Genomic DNA, 17,854 nt, shown 5'->3' on the forward strand with positions numbered 1-17,854 from the left:
CCTTTCCCCGCGGCAGATAAACTGAAACGCTCCTGCGAGAGGCTGCCCAGGGAGGGCTGGTGCGAGCACCGCCCGTGGGTCCCTCTCACGAGGGGCTGACCGGCCGGGCGGCGGATGTTGGGGTTAGTGATTCAGATGGTGACAGGAAACCAGAAACTGGCTGACGAGCCCCAGAGGAACCGGCTCCAGTGTCGTGCGATGCAGGAGGAGATGGGACAGATCGGGGAGAGCGGCTGAGGCTGTGGGTAAGGTGTGATGGGGAGAGAAAGGTGCCTGGGGGTGCAGGGAGTTCATGTGAAGGCTTTGGGGCAGGTGGGGGGTCCCACTGATTTCAGGGAGCTCAGAGATCCTAAGCTAGACCTTGGTGACCCTTTTAAAGAGGGTTCAAGGTCATCCCTGTAAAACCCCTCTGAAAATCAACATGCGGGACGTTACACCTCGCTGCTGCTCATGGCCATCACCCAGCAAGCTCCGAGGTGTGAAAATTACCAAATGTCCCTTCTCAGCGGCACTTACACCCCTCTGGGCCCAAGATAAGAGTCTGTCCCGTAAAACCTGGATTGACTTTACCCACGCCTTCTGAGATTTCCATCGGTTTCAGGGCTGACTGTGTATTCATGTATAGGAATGTGTTTATTTTACTGCATATAAGTGCTTGTGGTTACTAATCCTGGGTAGAAAAGAGCTTTGTCTTTGCATCAGTTTTCTCTTGTGATCAATGTTCAGTGTAATACAGGCTCTGAGGTTGGCACTTTAGCAAAACAGGATAATTATGGAATAACCTTGTGTGATATTGGCTCATTTGCATTGTTGTTTGCTGCACAGGAGTACTTAGTTACAGACATACGGGTTGTCAGTCTCTGCAATTCCTGCTGTGGTGTCCCCCCGGACTCCTCAGCAGTGGCAAGGGATGCTGTGTGGCTTTGCTGCTGCCTGAAAAAGAGGGAGTTAAGGACAAACACAAGATATTTCTGTGAATTGCCTCCTCGTGCTGGCACGCTGCTTGTGATTAGCATTTTGCGCTGTATTTTCCACCTGAGGTTTTTTTTTAAAGCATTTTACAAAGCAATCATCTACGTGAAAGTTGATTTATCAATTCCAATTTTCCCTCTTGTCCTATGTTCTACCAAAATGCATGTACTGCTCCCCTGGCATAAAATAAAGGGTAGTCTGCTTGAATAGCTGTACGAAACCAGACTTTTTCTATGTGGCAGCAGCTTTCCTAAGACAACTTACACTGGCATAAAATCTGGTAGGAAATGGGATGTGCAGACCTCTGGAAAGGAGATTTTCTGGCGGCTCAAGGCTGGTCATTGAAGTGGTTCCAACCACAGGAGCTTCCTTAGTCTGAGACTTTAATTTCTAAGTCGCTGGGACTTTCTGCGGCAATCTGTGCAACGCAGACAAACGGAAAGTGGTGTTTCTTTTCTTAGAAGTGTTGGAGACATTGAGTCAAGCTGAATATTGCATCTGTTCAACAAGTCCGTGAGCTACATTTTGTATGGCGAGGTTTTAAATAAACCCTTCACTTCATATTTCATGCTGGTGACTCATCCCATCAGTCCAAATTAGGCTGAATTTATTGCAAACCGGTGCAGACTACAAAACATTCTGGAGGGGAGAGAAGACAACTGTTTTATATTTGCCTTTGGGGCATTTTTTTTTTACAAATGGGTTGAATACATGACATAAACCTGCAACTTCAGTCTTTATCTTGCAATGTGAACTTGGGGGGTGAGCCTGACATCTGCAAAGGGCTGAACCGGCTCCATCTGAGAGGAGCTTACAGAAACCCGGCCGTTTTTGCTGGTGCCACATCAACACATTCCTCACTCTTCTGGTTTTTCTGCAAAAAGTACATTTTAAATACTCTTCAAGGGTTTTTAACAGCTTTTTGCCTCTTCTGCTGCCATTGGAAACTTCTTCCAGAATTTCCATCCATTCGGAATTTTATTCCTAGCCTGTACGTATCCAGCTTATACCCGCTCATTTTATAAGCCAGTATTTCTGATTTAAATTTCAAATGCTTTTCTCGCTTTGGTGCTTCTCTCTTGGACAGATTGACAGTGGATGTCCATGTACTCTCACTCTCTGCTTTAGTAGACTTAAAAGCGAGAGACCTTTCAGTCTTCCCTGATAAAACCACCTCTCCTTCCCTTCGGTGTTTGTAGTGAGCCCTGTTACTGGGTTTACTCCTTAATTTACGACTAGAAACCTTCCGCACCAGCAGCCGAGCTGCCAACACCTGGCATGTACAGACTGGATGAGCTTTTGCAAGTTTGTTAATCCTTCCCATTTAAAAAAAAAAGTGAAGTTTGTTTCTTTGATTGCTAAAAGTACCTGGGGCCGTGCAAAGAGCAGCCCCTGTTCGGGAAGGCGCGTGTCCCCCGCACAGGAGAGGTCCCGTGCTGCAGAGAGCAGGGCTCCATCCAGCCGCCCACGGGTTTCTCGCCCTGGAATTACTTATTCGGAGCGGCAGCTCCCGGGGGGTTTGTGGGGCTGCGGTGCATGGGCAGCCCTCGCTGCCGGAGACATGCGCCCGTGCCGGCTGCCTTGGGCAAGGAGAAACTTCTGCCAGCACAAAAAGGGGGGGGAAAACCATAGAAAAGGAGAACAGAGAAGTGTATAAAGAGAACAGGGCGTTTTGCTGCTCTCTGAATTTTACTCCTGAAGAGCTGAAACTAGATGGGAACCTGTTTCCTGCCTGTGTTTGAATTTAGCATCTTGAAAACAAGGCTGATGAGCAAGTCATTAACGCCATACCTCCTTCTGATGTGCTTGGGCCTCATCACAGCCCTCTGTGTCATGAGCTTTTTTATTCTCCTCTCCCGTCTCCCCAAGGCAGAGAGCAGGGAAAGCATGTTCAGCCTTCCAAATGTTTTATTTATATCCCGCCAGCCGTGAGTAAGTGCCTCCAGCCTTCTGCTTGTCATAAATCCGTTCATCACCTTCCTCCAGCAGCTCCGTACGAGAGGAGGTTTTGCACCAAAGGAAAGGATTTCCATGGGCTTGGGTGCTTGGTGAGCACAAATAATAACCCTGGGCTGGTGCTCGGTGTCTGTGGGAGCTTTCACTGGGGGGATGCCGTGGTGGGGATGGGACGTGCGGTGCCCTGCTCGGCAGCCCCTGCAAACAACCACCTCTCGTGCTCCTGCCCAGCGAGGGGCTCGGGAGCAGCCTGGGGTTGCTGCAGAAATAAAACCAGCTCTGGAAGGGAGATGGTGGCGTGTCCTACAAAGGTACAAGCTAGGTCAGTCTTATCAGGCGCCTTCAGCTCTGCCTTTAGTTTAAAAAAAAAAAAAAAAAAAAAAAAAAAAAAAAAAAAAAAAAAAAAAAAAAAAAAAAAAAAAAAAAAGAGAGAGAGAGAAGAAAAAAGAAACAATAACCAAAAACCTCCCACAAAGAAGCCAGCAGTGTTACAGCCCTTTATGTAACAAATTTTGGTCACCAGCATTGGGCCAACTTCCCTTAGCTGCCTCTTGCAGATGCTTTAGAGATGATCCACAGCTCATGATTTCCATGGGAGATGTTGAGCCAAGGAAAAATGATGTGAGAAACCACACGGTTTTGACCAGGCTCCATCCCTGATGTCCCGGCTGCAGCTGGGGGTGCTGGTCCTGCACCTCTGGGCTGGCTCCATGGGGGTCTGGGCACGTTGTTAATTTGAAACAACTCATCCCAGCTTCTTCAGAAAGTGCTGCAAGAACTTCTGCAGGGAAAGATCCCCAGGGGTGTCGGTGTGGCTTGCAGTCTGGGCAGGGAAAGGTTATTTATTCCACTTTACACAAGTGGCTGAGCAGGGCAGAATCAAGCTGCTGTTTTCTATCATCTGTTATTGATATTTGTTTAATTATTTTAAATTATTTTTCAATATTTTATTGATTTATTATTTTTTTAATATATATATTCCCCACCCATCCACAGTGGATATACCAGTACAATACAGGCTTGGATTGTAGTAAGGGAGATTCGAGTTAGGTGGTAGGAAAGCTTCCTACCAGGCAGAGCGATGATGTACTGGCTTTTGGCAAGTTGAAACATCTCTATCCCTAGGGGCCAAAGAAGAAGTTTATTAAAAACAAAAATAAATTAAAAAAATCTGTAAGTAAAGAAAATCTGGCCCTGGGGAATAGGAATAGGCTAAATGGTCTGTCCCAGACTCAGCAGGCTGTTTTCTGTGATGTTTATAGGATGTTTTGTATTTTAAAGGAAAAAATTCGAGCCAAGTCATGCTGATTATTACAAACTGTTAGCTGCTGTTGTGGAAGAGCCTGTCATGGAAAGGAGGGGAAGAGCCAGTGTCTGAGCCAGCTCCATGCAGGAAACAGTGTGGGGAATTTAACATTTAAAGTAATTCTGTGCTGCAGGGAAATAACTGGAGCGACTTGTACGAAGGTCTTGGCAGCTTTGGGTATTTCAAAGCACATCGCTTTTTGCCCTCTCTTCTGAATATTAAAAAATATTATCTGCTGAGAACGTTTGATGATGGCACCGTACGTTACAGGGTTGGGAATGGGTGAATCCAAGCGTGTTTTTCCTCTTCGTGCCAGTGTCCCGTTTGGTGGGCAAAGGGGAACCTCCTGAACCTCTTCCCTTTCCCTGTGGTGAAATGGAGGTTTGGCTCCGGGGTGTGCTCGGGTCTCCCTGGGGTGGGCAGCGTGTGTGTGGCCCCTCGGACCAGAGCAGCACGAGGGCATTGCCTCCACTGCCCCAGGGCCGTGTAACCCTAAAGTCCCTTCTGCGTCCTCAGCAAACGCCCAGCTCTGGGGGTGCGGAGGCAGGCGGCACGTGGCCCTGCGGGGGTACGGACTCCCTGATGCTCACGGGGTTCCCCTTGCCACTGTGTTTCAGGCTGGATGCGGCCGGGCCATGGCGCAGCTGGAGCTGCTGTGGGTGGCCGCCGTGCTGATGGTGCTCGGGGCCGCCGTCAGCCTCTGCGTCAAGTGCCAGCTCTCCGGTAAGGTCCTGCCCGCGGTCCCAGGCTGGGTTGGGGGGGTCACACTGCACAGACCCTTTCCTCTTGGGATGTCCCCTCCAGGTGGGTTTGGTTCTGCTCAGCCTCAGGGAGCTTTGCTGTCGTGGGGATGCTCGCTGGAGCTGGGAAGGGTGTCTGCTGGTGGACAGAGAGCAGCTGAGGGAGAGAGACCCCCCGACCCTGCAGCTCCCCTTCCTCAGAGCGGGTGTGACGCCGTGGGCTGCAGACCCCCTCTCCGTGATCACCGTGGTGGGTGGCTTTGGGATATCCCACCTGGGAGGACCATCTCTGGGTGCACAAACCCTGCAGAGGCTCTGGGGTGAGCAGGCACGGAAGGAGAGTCTGAAGGAGAAATTCCTACGTACATTAAATACAAAGAGGGTGGGGTGAGCACCCACCCAGTGGGGGTTGGAGCTCACCTCTGAGCACTGGGTGGGCTTTACTGGGGGAGAGAGGCTGCAGTGTGGGGTTTTGGGGACAGGAATGGCTGGCTTGCTTTGTGGTGTCCAAGATAAATACTAAATTTAAACACGGTTTAAAGAAAATTAATCGAAACACCATCACAAGTGCTGCTCTCGGTGACTCTGCTGTCCTCTCGTGCTCCCTGTTGAAGAAGTTTTGTGGATGTGTTTTATTGGTCTTTCTGATCTTTAACTCCCAAATCATCCTTTTCTAAGAGCTTTTTTTCCCCTTGCCTCCAGGTACCAAGCGAGAGAAGCAGCCGAGCGAGCGGAGAAGCCAGTAAGTTGCTGTTCACAATCATGCTTCTCCCCAAACAGCTCACTCGGGGTGAGACCCTGGCCAGAGACAGACCCTCTCCGTACCTCACAGCTGAAATCTGCGTTTATAGAAAACACGATAATCCCAGGACGGGGCGTGCGGGGCAGCATGCCCAGCGCAGGGTGCTGCTCACGGGGTAACGCCGTTACACGGAATAATCCAAAATGAAACCGGAGCTCTGACCGTCATACCTGTGAGTCAGTAACTAGTTGGAAAAAGGTCTGGGAGAATTGGGCAAATTCTTATCCTGTCTTGTTGTGCCCTGAGATGATGTAGAGAGGTTGGTAACTTCATAAATGAGACCCTGCCCTTGGCTGGGACCTTGTGCCTGAGCAACCACCGACCTGCAGCGTAAGCCATGGAGGAAATGCATTGTACGCACACGACCCCCCCTTATTTCCTTCAGCAACAGACAAACCACAGCTAAATGATAGAAAGAAAAAAAAAAAGCTGGCTTGTAACCTTTGCTATAGGAGCAAACGTGGTGCCAAAGGGCTCTGCGAAAGCCTCCCTGGGGTTGGGGTGTTTGCTTCTGCCTCGCTTGCCTGGGACCGGGGGAAAGGCTTTGGTGTGGCCCATTGGAGAGCGATGGCAAAGCCAGCTCAGGCTTCATCCCCTGCGTGCTCGTACTCCATCATCCTGCCTTCTTGAAATTTATACCTGGATTAGGTGGTTTGACCTCAGACTTGTGGTATTGTGCGCTCTCTTTAGAGATCTGGTTTGGGTTAGTTGGGGCTTTTTGGAAGCAAAGTGGTTTAACTCTGTGTATTTGCAGACTTTGCAATGAGTTCCTTTGCCCGACACCCCATCTCCCCGCCAGCCCTGTGCCATGGATAGCGGCTTGGGACAGGGAGGTGACCTGAACGAAAGTGGGGGGGGAAAGGAACACTTTCAGGGTCCCAAGATCAGGGTTAGGAAGTGCCTGTAGGCACCTGCAGTAGAAGAGCCGTTGAATCCTGTCGTGCTCTGAAGAGCAGCTCTCCTGTTAACTAGAAAGTAAAGCGGTTATTGGGCATGTCTGTTGTTTTTATTGTTGATCACGTACGTTATTTTTATTGAGGTTGATGTTAAGGGATGTTGGGAGGGGCAGGGATAGCAGTGGAGGTGAAGCAGTGGGGTTTGAAGCCATTTCACGAACATCCATTTTTTTGTGGATGAAATTGCTCTTCTGGCCTTAACTGGTACATAAAGTGTCGGAGTAGGAATCATCCTAAATGATTTTTTTCCTCATCCCTGGGTCTTTCCCTTAGCTGATGTTGAATTTAAAGGGCCAAAGAGGAGTCCAGGAAGCTGCTCCCAGCTCACGTGGGTCCTGCATGACACGTTTCACCGAGCCCAGCGTGGAGGCTGTGCTCTCTGCCCTCCACTCGCCAAACAGGGAGGTCTCTCGTACCTCTTCTCCTTGTCACAGATGCCAAAATCCAGCTGAGGGTTGTCCCTCTGTTTTTTCCAGGCTTGAAAGCCAGCAGAGGTTTGAGGTGATTCGATCCCATTCCAGTGAGTATGAAGGTTGTAGGGGGCTCCTGCATCATGGGGTGGGGGTCCCATGTGCACAGAACGGGGGAAAGTAAAAATAAAAGGGTCACAGAATCAAAGAATTCGAGGTCACCTCAGAGCCAGGTGGTGAAACGATATTAGACCAAGATTGTCAGAGCCACCTTAGATGCTTCTAGGGATGTGAATTCTGAGCTCTAGGAAACAACCTCCCTTTGCATTGAAAATCAATCACTAGAGCGATGCCACCAAAAGGCAACGCCTCGTTAACCTGGGCTCTCCAACCCGCTCTGCTCACCCTGTGAAAGCGACAGTGTGGGTGAACCTGAATGGATGGGAGTGACTCACTTGTCATCGCTCCCTCGCCGCTTCCTGCGGCAGGGCGGGCTAGCGCTGACCTTTTCATTTTTATCCTGAAACGAGCCGCTGACGGGGTCTGTGTTAAATGTCACCGGCTGCAGATGGGCTCAGCGGGGCCGCGCCTTTCTCTGGGACCTTGCTGGGGCTGAGCCACACAAACCCCCTACAAGTCTTTGCTTCAGCCCAGCCCAACCAAAGCTTATAACCTGCTGGTGCTGGGCATGGGAAAGGCCCCAAAACCAAGTGGGTTTGGGGGAAAATAGGAACTAAGCTTCCTCTGGTGTGCGTTTGCTAGCCCTGCGGTCTGCACAGACCTTTTCCTCTGTTTCCTTCCCGTTTTGGCCACTATGTACTTCCGAGGAACGATTTGGAAGCTGTTTTGGGATGCGTTAGAAAAATGCTTGCTGGTGCCAGGGAATCCCCTCTGGTGGATGCTCTGTGCTCGTTGAAATATCTGCTGCTGCTGTAATCATTAACATCTCGGTTTGTTCTTGGTGCTAGCTATAACCCGAAGGCTGGAACAAATTAAGGAACCTGAAAACTTATCAATAGCAAGGTAGGTAAAAAAACAACCCAAAACCTGGCTATAGAGCCAAGGCTGGATGAACTGCACCCAACATACGTGAATGTTCAGGATCTGGGATTGGGTTCTGGAACCTATAGGGGGGACTTGGGCTATACTTGATTTATTGATGGTCAGTAGCGGGTTTGGACTTTTTCTGGATTTTCTTCAGTCTGTTTGTGGTCTACTGGCAACCATTTAAATCAAACCCAAGGAAATGAGCTGTGGTTGTCCATAACAGGTACATCGTGAAAAAGAAATGGCCATTCTTTGCTAATAAGCAGTTTGACACGAGAAAAGTCCTTCTCCCCACCACCAAAACCCCCAAGAACTACACAGCCGCAATAACTCTGTTGCAATATTCAGGCATAGCTGTTCTCATCCTGGGATTTGACCCCAAACTTTACATTTTCCATTGCTTGATGTGTGTCCTGCTATAACCTCACAGGGAGGTTTCACGGATGGTCCTTCTGGCTCAGCCATTGCTCTGGTTTGTAACCCCTGGTACGGTTTGCTCAGACCTGGGATTTTAGCTCCCTTTTCTCTCTTTCAGGAAAACCACCGAGGAGCTCGGCACCTCCCGCCATGCTGGATACGGTGAGTATCTCCCCCAGGACAGGCACTGGTTCCATGATCTTCCCATCCATGTGGCCACGGGGGAAGCACCTACCACCAAATTCATAAATGGGGATGCTGCAAATCTCTGCCTGTTCATGTAGGTGCTGGCTGGGAGCTCCCACCTGTTTTGGGAAGATGGAGCCTCCAAGAGGCTGGTTACTCACTGCTGGGACCCTGGGCAGGGCACGGCGAGGGTTATCCTGGAAACGTGCTGGGTGATGATAAAATTAACTGCTGTTATTAGCACCTACCCACGACGCTTGTGGCTGGTCTGTGCAGTGACACTTAATAAGAACTAACCTGGGTCTGAGTTTAAAATCCAGGGCTCATCTTGCTACGGCTGACCCGTCCTGGTTAGAGCCACAGGGCCAGGTTATTTAAAATATCACCGTTTGCTGTCCCAACACCTCCGCCCTGGGGCGTCCAGCCTTGCAGCTGTGTCCCCTGGCCCTGAGCAAAGAGCTGGGCAGGGGCAGAGCTGCTGATGCTGAAACACTCGGTGGCTCCGTCATCAAATGGCTCCCATCGCTCAGCCTGAGCATAACGTGCCCCTCTCCTTTTCCCCAGGGAGCAGGACCGAGTCCCGGTACCAGAACTTCCTGACAGGTAAATGCAGCAGCTGCACACCCAGGGGTGCGGGGAGGGAAGGGTGCCGAGGCGACGAGAGGCTCCCAGGGATGCGAGCCGGGGGGCTGAGCGCAGGCAGCCGGCACCGCAGCTGGCAGAGCTCTGGCTTTGTTAATTCGGTGATTGCTTTATAAGACGGGCGCTGAGCTGATTAACAGTCAGAGCAGAGGGGGACGGGATGTTCGCGAGCCCCCCACTCCCTCCCGGGGCAGTGTGAGCTGGCGCTTGCTCTGAGAGGATTATTGGCATGTGGGGCTGTGCTCTCCTTTCCCAGCCCGGGGAGGATGTTCCCGATCTCCCTGCCAGCTGGCAGGATCTGTCCGTGAGAAGTGGTGAGCCCTGGTTTTCTCAGGGCCCCAGGGTGGATCGGGGCTGCCTCCCCCTGCTCCAGCCTCCTGGTTCTGCTTGTGGACGGGCTTTGGGGCCGTTCCGGGGCTGTCCTGCTGCTGGGGACATCTGCGGTAGCTGCGCCTGGGGAATTTGTCCGGCTGCGCTTTGGGACGGCAATTTGAGTTTCTGCAATGGTGTGGTGTGCTGATGGCAAACCCTTTGTGCTTGCAGAGGAGCACCTGCGCGGGGACGCTGCCTACGTGTAAGTAGCTGGTTGCTGCCCACCAGCGCGATCGAGCAGAGCTGTACTGGTCCCAGTGTGGTCCTGGCTCTCTTGTAGCTCGGGCTGGGAAGCCCGTGGGAGCAGGAGGAGCTAACGGCGGCTCTTCTTCTCGCAGGGAACCCATATCTATGGATTACTACAGCTGTGCCAGGTTCTTCACACCACCCAACGGTAAGGTCTCCCCGTGAGCACGACGGGTTCCTTCTCCAGCTGCCAGCCCAGCTGGCCCGTGGCTCCAGGGAGCCCACGAGGCTTTTCTTGCCTAGGTCTGTGGGTCATTGCTGTACAGCCTGGAGCAAGCGTGGGTCCAGGATACACATTCGTTGAGGGGTGTAGCAGGGCTGTGAGGGATGCCCAAGCCCTGATCGGTCCATCCGTTGGCTGGACAGCCCAAATGCATCCACGGCTGCGATTGCGCTAAACACTTTGTTCTTACTCCGTTTCTGGGCAGCAGTGAATTATCCATCGCTGCAGGAGCGTTTGGGGTAACGAGGCCGTTTTCCTGCTCACAGCCCAGGCTGGTTTGGGTGAGCGGAGGTTGCAGCCCGTGGGGTCCTGCCCAAATGCGTGGGAAAGGGCATGTCCTCATCCAGAAGCTTTTTGCCAAAGGGACATGTTCAAATATTTTACGTGATCGGTTTATAGGCTAGTGAATGCAGGTGGGATGAAATACACCACTCCATTCAAATGCATCTTTTCAAGGCAAATATTGCATCTATGAAACATTTTCACCTCACGGATACTCGGCGTTTTTCTGCTCTGACTCGGACATCAATCTATTTTTACCTAAAATGAGTTTCAAAACACGGATCCTATGTTTTATTTAGAGACTGGGGGGAGGAAAAAAAAAAAAAAAAGATTTAAAAAAAAAGGGAAAAAATATCTTGTTTATCAAAAAAAATTACCTTACTTAAAAAAAAAAACAGAGGGGAAAAAAGGGAGAAAGAGAAACCTGAATGTATTAACATGAATGTTTTTGTATCCCTTATTAGTTTTAATGCTTTTTCAGTGGCTGAGGACTACCTAGAGGTAGTGTCAGTGTGTAGCTGTCGCGGAGCTGCTCCGAGTAGCTCCCTGGGCTAATGCCTTCTCCTCCTGCCCGCTGTGCAGAGCCCTCACCCACGCAGGGACTGCCTGTCCTGGCTGAGATCAGTCGACCTGCTGAGCTCGGTGCTTCCTCCCTTCGATGAGGCTTTGGAGAAGCATTGGAGGGTCATGGGGTGGGCAGCAGCGGTGCTTACATGGTCTGCAAACTTTTCCAGCTTGGGTGCCATGACCATACCAAAGACTAATGATTTTTTAGCTACTGTGGGTTTTGTTGTGGGAAACAGCCCTCTGCTGCAGGTGCTGAGGGATCTCCCCATGTCACCTACGCTTCCTTAAGTCCTTTGTCCCTTCTCTTTCTTCTCTCTGCCAGAGAAAGAGGAGGATTCCCATTCCTACCAAAACGTCATCATTGGAGTGTCTAACAGCTCCGCCCCAGGTACCTGTGTTGCTGTTGTGGTTCGTGCGTGTCACACAAAGGTATCTGGAAGCGCAGAGAGGGATGGTGACCTGCTCAGCTGAGGGAAAACCCCCTTGTTCGCAGGCTCAGCTCTTCCTATCAGCTCCGTGTTGGCGGAGCCGGGGTGCAGGGGCTGCCACAGGCACAGAGCAAACCTGGAGCCTTTCCCCTTCCTGCAGGAACATGCACGTGGTGGTACCTTACCGGCCGAGAGCTCACCTCCAAGCTGATCCCTTTGACTTGGAGGTTTCTGCAGCAATTCAGGAGCTTTGGGGTCTGCGTTTTTAGTTTAGTGTTAGGTTTTTAGTGTTGTTACAGCCAAGACTGATCGTGGTTCTGGCCCCAGCTCAGGTGTCTCACCACATCCAGCCCAAGAAGGCTGCAGCCAGTGAGCTGCTGGAGGATGGTGTGACATGACAGCGTCTGCTTAAGGGCTTCCAGCTTCTGTCCTGGGATGTTGCAACCGAAATAGGAAGTCAATTTGGTTTCCTTCAGTGAATTAACACAACACTTTCTGTGTTGCTAAAGCCTGCCCTGCTCCTGCCTGGCTTTGTACAGAGCGATTAGAGGAGGCAGGAGTAGCAGGGACCAGTCTGATCCCCATCCATGCCTGCGGATATTCAGGCGCATGGTCAGGGCTGGAAAAGTGATGAGGCAGCATCAGCAGGACGGCAGCCGCCCGGCTGGAAACTCAGCCACGTGCACGGGGCAGTCGGGGTGTGGCACCGGGGGGGGGGCGGGGGCGGGTCACAAAGGTCCGTTTTTAGTCCACTCGCTGTTCAGCATCATCCTGTCCAAACTCTTCTTGGTCACAGACGACGCTGTAGACTACGAGAACAGCGCGGCAATACACATATGGAAACGCCAGCAAGCGGAAGGTACGTTCTCAGCGACTGTTTGCTATTCAGGGCTGGTGCTCATGGACGGGGAGCCTGTTGCTCTAGACCAGAATCGACCACGATCGGGGCAATGCAGCCATCACTCCCGTCTTGAGTTATTTTTTTTTCCCCCAATGGTCTGTGATAAACACCTAAGACAATGTGCAAATTGCTACGTGCACTTGTAACTGGATGCTGCTGTGATGGGATGTGGTGTTTCTACCACTCAAAAGGCCACCACGTAGGTGGCCGTGCCTCAACCCCAACCACGGGATGCCACAGAAGAATGTCACCCTTCATGTCTTATATCCTCTTACATTTTGAAGTTGCCCTGGTGCAAGCTCAGCCGTGTAATCCCCTCCAAAAAAGAAATGTGTGGCACGCACACCCAGTGGGTCAGCCCATGACTCTCCTGCAGTAATGGGGGTGCAGATCTCTTAAGCTAACGTTTAAACTGCAGATTAATCTAACCTGTGGCTTCCTGTGCTGCGCAGGGGTAGTCTGGCCTGGGAGATAGTGGTGAATGTATACAGATATATTTAAGAGCTTTCTGTCTCTCGTGTGGAAGCTGCCTAAGCAAACTGATTCTTGTTATCCTGTTTGCGCGCTCTCTAGATCAAACCTAAGTCCGTCTCTTTTGGCTCCGAAAAGCTGTCCACGCTCACTGCTCGCAGAGCGTTTGCAAATTTGCTGTGAGCATTTTGAAGCCCCTTCAAGGAGACCTCGACGTTGTGATCCGAGGTTTCTGAGACCAGACTGAAGGCTAAATATTGGCAGGATGCACAGCATGTCTATGGTGTGTAGATGTCTTCAGATCAACCTGCTTACTGATCAGTGCTTCCCATCCACCCACAGCTCTGCAGGCAGAAAGCCCGGATGACGAGCCAGACTATGTTAACACGGCCCCTGCCCCTCCGGCAAAGCAAAGGTACAAAGAGAGCAATTGGCTGATGGATTCATTTGGGGGTGGGAGGATTGTGTTTATGCCAAAGAGAGCTTGGCTGGAGCTTGGCCCCTTGCTGGCAGGGCCAGCCGGGCAGCGCAGGGAGCAGGGGCAGCCGTGGCACGTCTCTAACTAACGCCGACTATGGAGACACGTTTGTCAAAGTCTGTGTCCCAGCCGCAGCACTGCCCTCCTCCAACAGGAACTCAAAACCGCTTCAGAGCAGCTTTGGGTAGCGCTGCTATGTGCTGCAGACAGGAACCCCCAAACACTCTCTGGTCTGAGCAGCGTGAGGGATTCCCTGGGCTGAGCTGAACCCTGCCTGTTGTGCAAAGCCCGCATATCCTGCCCCATTAGCAGCAGCAGCCTGATGCTGATGATAAAGAATCACTCAAGGCAGTTAAAGTAAAAACCATCTGCAGAGAGATGCAGGAATGTTGCATGACACTGAATGAGTGGGTAATACAACCCAGCATGAGTAAATGCATGGTAACGTATGGAAGAAAAGCAGCCCCAGATACACCAAACACAGTGACAGGTTCTGCATTAGCTGTTGTGTCTCAGAACGGGCTCTCAGGGGCCTTGCGGAGAGCCCACAGCAAACGCTGGCTGAGTTCCTGGCAGACAAGTGTATGTGGATCACTGGGAAAGGGAGAGAGGAAAATAAACACCACTGTGCTAAGAAGTTGAAAGCGGGGATTAAAAGTCAGTGGCCTTACTGTTTTTTCCCCTTATTTCAAGTATTCTGCATAGAGTCTGAAGAGGTCCTTTGCTGAGCTGTAAGAGCACACCCAGCGAGCATGCACACAGGGAGTGGCCAGATTTCGATCCCTCAGTGAAATCTCTTCTCCAAATTGTGCCCAAGATAACGCAGAAGGGGTGCCGCTGAAAGGAAGAAATGCTCTGCTTGAAGTCCCACACAAGCCCAACTGCAAACCTGCAACAGGAGAAAGCATTCTGCCTCGCACTGACCACGGGCAAGCCAAGAACTTGTTATCCCATCTCATTTCCCTGCACATCTCTTCGAGGGAGGATGGCCAGCCCATGCAATGTTTTCTCCTGTCAAACATGAAACGAATATTTAAATTGCTGAGCAGTAATGCAGCCAGCTACTTAATTTGTCAGGGTGACTCATGCACAATGGTATTAAGACGTAGGGATTACGTTCTGGTTTAGTTGCTACGCTCTCCTACAGAAGCAGTTTCCTCCAAGAGAGGAACTGGCAAGGCAGAGGTTGCTTTTACAACAGCCATGGTTTTCTGGAGCTAAATGAGATACCAACCTGTTCACAAAAGCTAAAGAGGATTAAATCCCTGCCTTATCCACAGGTTTAATTCAGTGTCTGCCTGGGGCAGTTTTCCTTGTGTTTTGGTATCTGTTCCATAATGCTCCAGAGACCCTGCAACGTCTGTGAAGGTCAGATCCACATCTGCCAGCCTCAGGAACTGCACCAGCCTTTCAGTATCGCTGTAGGAACATCAGCCCTGGAACAGAGCCCTTGTCTCTTGAGCCCTGATGCACAGATTTGGCACTGTTGTACTTATTTATTAAAATTGAAAAGCCTCCAAAGAAAATGCAGTGTCTTATTATGGTTTGCTATGATGCAGATGTCTGCGTGGTTGGGTGACACAGAGGTGGGAGCACGTGAGATGACATGGAATGATGTGCGGGATCTTATGGGGAGAAAATGTAGCTCCTTAAAAGCCTTCTTCCTCAAAATCGGTTCAGAAAACTCTGCTTCAAGAAGGGATGCAGCCCATGCTCACTTCTTTGGGACGGGTAAGCGTGAGCAGAGAAGTGGAGCTAAGGGTGAGCAAGCCCTGGAGCGGGAGAAGCAGAGGTCAGGTGCTTCCTGCTGCAAAAGTCATGGTTGTATTTTTAGCAGAATCGCTGTGCCCATGGGTGGCCACCGTCCCTGTAGCTGAATCAGCGTGTGGTTTCGAGTGCAGCTTAGGAGAAGATTCTCCTGTAGCTCCTACAAATGCATTTGTTCCTGCTTCCACAGGACTTTTAGAACAGAGAAAATCTAGTGTGCTTCAGGGATCTACACACGCAGGGAGCTACAGCCTGGCTTTCTGCTTGCCCCAGCTCCTCCCAGCCCGGCTTCTAACTCACACCCTCTGGTTTCCTGATGTTTAAATGCTCTGTGAAAAGTTTGCACAAGTGGGGAACACGAGTGTCCCAGTGAGCCCAGAACAGGCATGGTGACAGCCACAGCCTGTGCTACCTCCGCATGGGCTCGCAGACAGGCAAGGAAACGAGGAGATGCCTTTGTTACTGAAATGGTGTGCCCGGCTCTTGGACGGCCCTGACATTGTCATCCTTGGTGACTCATTCAGCACCTGAAGAAGCTCCCCCTTCCCATGAAGCGCTGCAGCCTGTGGATTTTTTGCAGGAGGGGAAGGGTGAGCTCCGTTTTCAGTGATGTGCAGTGACGTTACACCTACTAGTGATTCATCTTGTAACCGGAGGGAGCCATTAAATTATTAGGAGAAGATTAGCAGCAGTAAAAGATCCTTGGCACACAGTCATAGATCCAGCCAGAGACCTCCCAGAAAGCCCTAGCAGTCAGGTGAGTGCGCAGCCAAAACATTAAAATACAAGATTTACTGCTCCCCTTGCTAAGCAGGGAGGCGGATTAGACCAGTTACATTTTCCTGGTGTAAGGTTCCTCCTTTACCAAAACCTGAAAGTTGTGGAGCTGAAGCAGGCAGGGCAGGAGCTGGATATGGAGTATCTTCCCTCCTCTCACTGGGGGTCTGAGCAAATCCCCCCCCTTGCAGCTCTCCAGAACAGCCAGCTGTAGCCAGGGGTAAATCTGGTCTTAGCTTTGTAAAGCTCCTGAAGTACTTTTCAGCCAGTGATCTCATCACGCTGGAAGATATCCAGGGACTGTTATGGGAACTTTCATCAATGTTATTACAGTCTGGTTCTGAAACACCTCACGGTTTTTCGTTGTGGTGGGTGAATATGTAGGTGTGTGTTCACTGACGCACTGTCCTTTCAGGACTTGGTTTTAGGTGTGCAAGGATTTCTGGTGCTCAACCAAAATTGCCAGATCCTGTGTTGCCTGAACATGATGCAAGGAGAAATGTCATCTCCCCTGGGCCCGTGTACCTCTTTCCTCACATTAGGTAGGCAGCCAACTGAGCAATGAACTTCCTGTTTTCAATTTAAGACGCATTAGAAAAGTAGTTTTGGCACCACTGGTGTGGCTCTCAAATGGAGCTGGCGAGCCTTCGCTAGCTACCAGGAAGCAGTAGCTCTGCACTCAGAGCAGGTGAGCAACCACCTTTGGTACAAGAGGCTGCGTTGGTGGCCTCTCAGACTGATACTATTCCTCTCCTCAGGAAAAGTGAGTACAATTCTGTCCCCCCAAGTGCTATAGAGGATAAGCCCAGAAGAGAGTTGGCTCCATACTGGAGTGGAAAAGCAGCTACTGAATATAGTCAAGAAGAAAACCACTCAAACCAAGAAGGAACAGGAACCGTGACCCTCCATGTTTCTCACCCTTCCGCTGGCACCAACACAGCAAACCAGACAACGCACAGGTAGGTACATCCAGTGGGGTAAGGACCAGTCTTACGAGCCCTCCAAATACGACGTGTGCTGTTTTATGAAACCTCCACTGTAACACCTCTTCCTTCCCTGTTCAGCAGTGAACATATTTAACTAGAAAGCAAAGACAGAGTAGGCTGGCTGGGATGTACAGCCAAAGCACAGTTAACCTCTTTGGATGTGCTTTATTTAAGTTTTTGGGGACAAAAGCTGTGATGCCTTGTCTGTAGAGAACTCAGCAGCTTAAGCCTTTTAATACTAAATTATTAGTCGTATATTTAACAGCATTTGTGCTAGTAGTGACAGTTCACTGGCTGGGAATTAAAATGTAACTTCGAAAAAGTATCTAGTGAAGGAAGAATGTACTTTGAGTATTACATCCATTATTCTAAGAGCCTTTTGCTTTATTCCATTTGGGAGCAAGCTCAAATGTGTCTGCGTTTTAGCTGTCAATTAACTTGCTCTCCTGCGCTTGGAATTAAAAAGGCTTGTCTTCAGGCTCTGGCAGAGGAGTGCAGAAAGTCTTGACGGGGCAATTTACGATGCTACTGGCTCTTGCTGCTGAAACTCATCACCCCTGTGCCTGAGTCAGAGAAATGGAGGGTGTAAACAGCCACTGCTTCAGTGCAGGGGCAGGGTGAAGTGCAGGCACGAGTAACTCATACCTCTACCATGCTTTGTTTGACTGCTATAATCAGAATGTACTTAATTATATTAAGATAGCTCTGCACATATCTCACATCTGATATGGAGGTGGTCAAATTCAATTTATATTTGCTTTCACTCTGCATTTCACACTTTATTGCTCATCTGCACTGGCAAGGTGGTTTCCAAAACTGAACCGACAGGAAAGCGTGATGCTGTAGCTTTTTGGTATGCTGAAACTATAATAAAATGATGTTACCTATCCTGAACACCAAGAACACAAAAGGGAACTCAAAT

At 50.4% G+C, this 17,854-nt stretch overlaps 1 protein-coding gene across 1 annotated transcript; it reads left to right on the top strand.

Moving 5' to 3' along the window:
* The first annotated feature begins 218 nt into the window (after window positions 1-218).
* LAT2 (linker for activation of T cells family member 2) lies at window positions 219-14,485 on the top strand. Its single transcript, XM_068415903.1, has 13 exons — window positions 219-245; window positions 4,852-4,957; window positions 5,677-5,716; window positions 7,209-7,252; window positions 8,111-8,165; window positions 8,725-8,768; window positions 9,357-9,395; window positions 9,978-10,008; window positions 10,145-10,200; window positions 11,447-11,512; window positions 12,349-12,411; window positions 13,267-13,339; window positions 14,096-14,485. Exons 2-13 carry the CDS (start codon window positions 4,870-4,872, stop codon window positions 14,112-14,114), a joined length of 618 nt encoding a protein of 205 aa, XP_068272004.1. The 5' UTR covers window positions 219-245; window positions 4,852-4,869; the 3' UTR covers window positions 14,115-14,485.
* The last annotated feature ends 3,369 nt before the right edge of the window (window positions 14,486-17,854 follow it).

The sequence above is a fragment of the Nyctibius grandis genome, chromosome 18, assembly GCF_013368605.1.
Source record: "Nyctibius grandis isolate bNycGra1 chromosome 18, bNycGra1.pri, whole genome shotgun sequence".
NCBI lineage: Eukaryota > Metazoa > Chordata > Aves > Nyctibiiformes > Nyctibiidae > Nyctibius > Nyctibius grandis.

What these genes read in the sequence shown, in the direction of transcription:
- LAT2 (XM_068415903.1), top strand. Translation starts at nt 4,870, where the DNA reads ATGGCGCAGCTGGAGCTGCTGTGGGTGGCCGCCGTGCTGATGGTGCTC. An exon ending in CGTCAAGTGCCAGCTCTCCG is followed by an intron (nt 4,958 to 5,676) that starts GTAAGGTCCTGC and finishes CCTTGCCTCCAG; the next exon opens with GTACCAAGCGAGAGAAGCAG. An exon ending in GTACCAGAACTTCCTGACAG is followed by an intron (nt 9,396 to 9,977) that starts GTAAATGCAGCA and finishes TTGTGCTTGCAG; the next exon opens with AGGAGCACCTGCGCGGGGAC.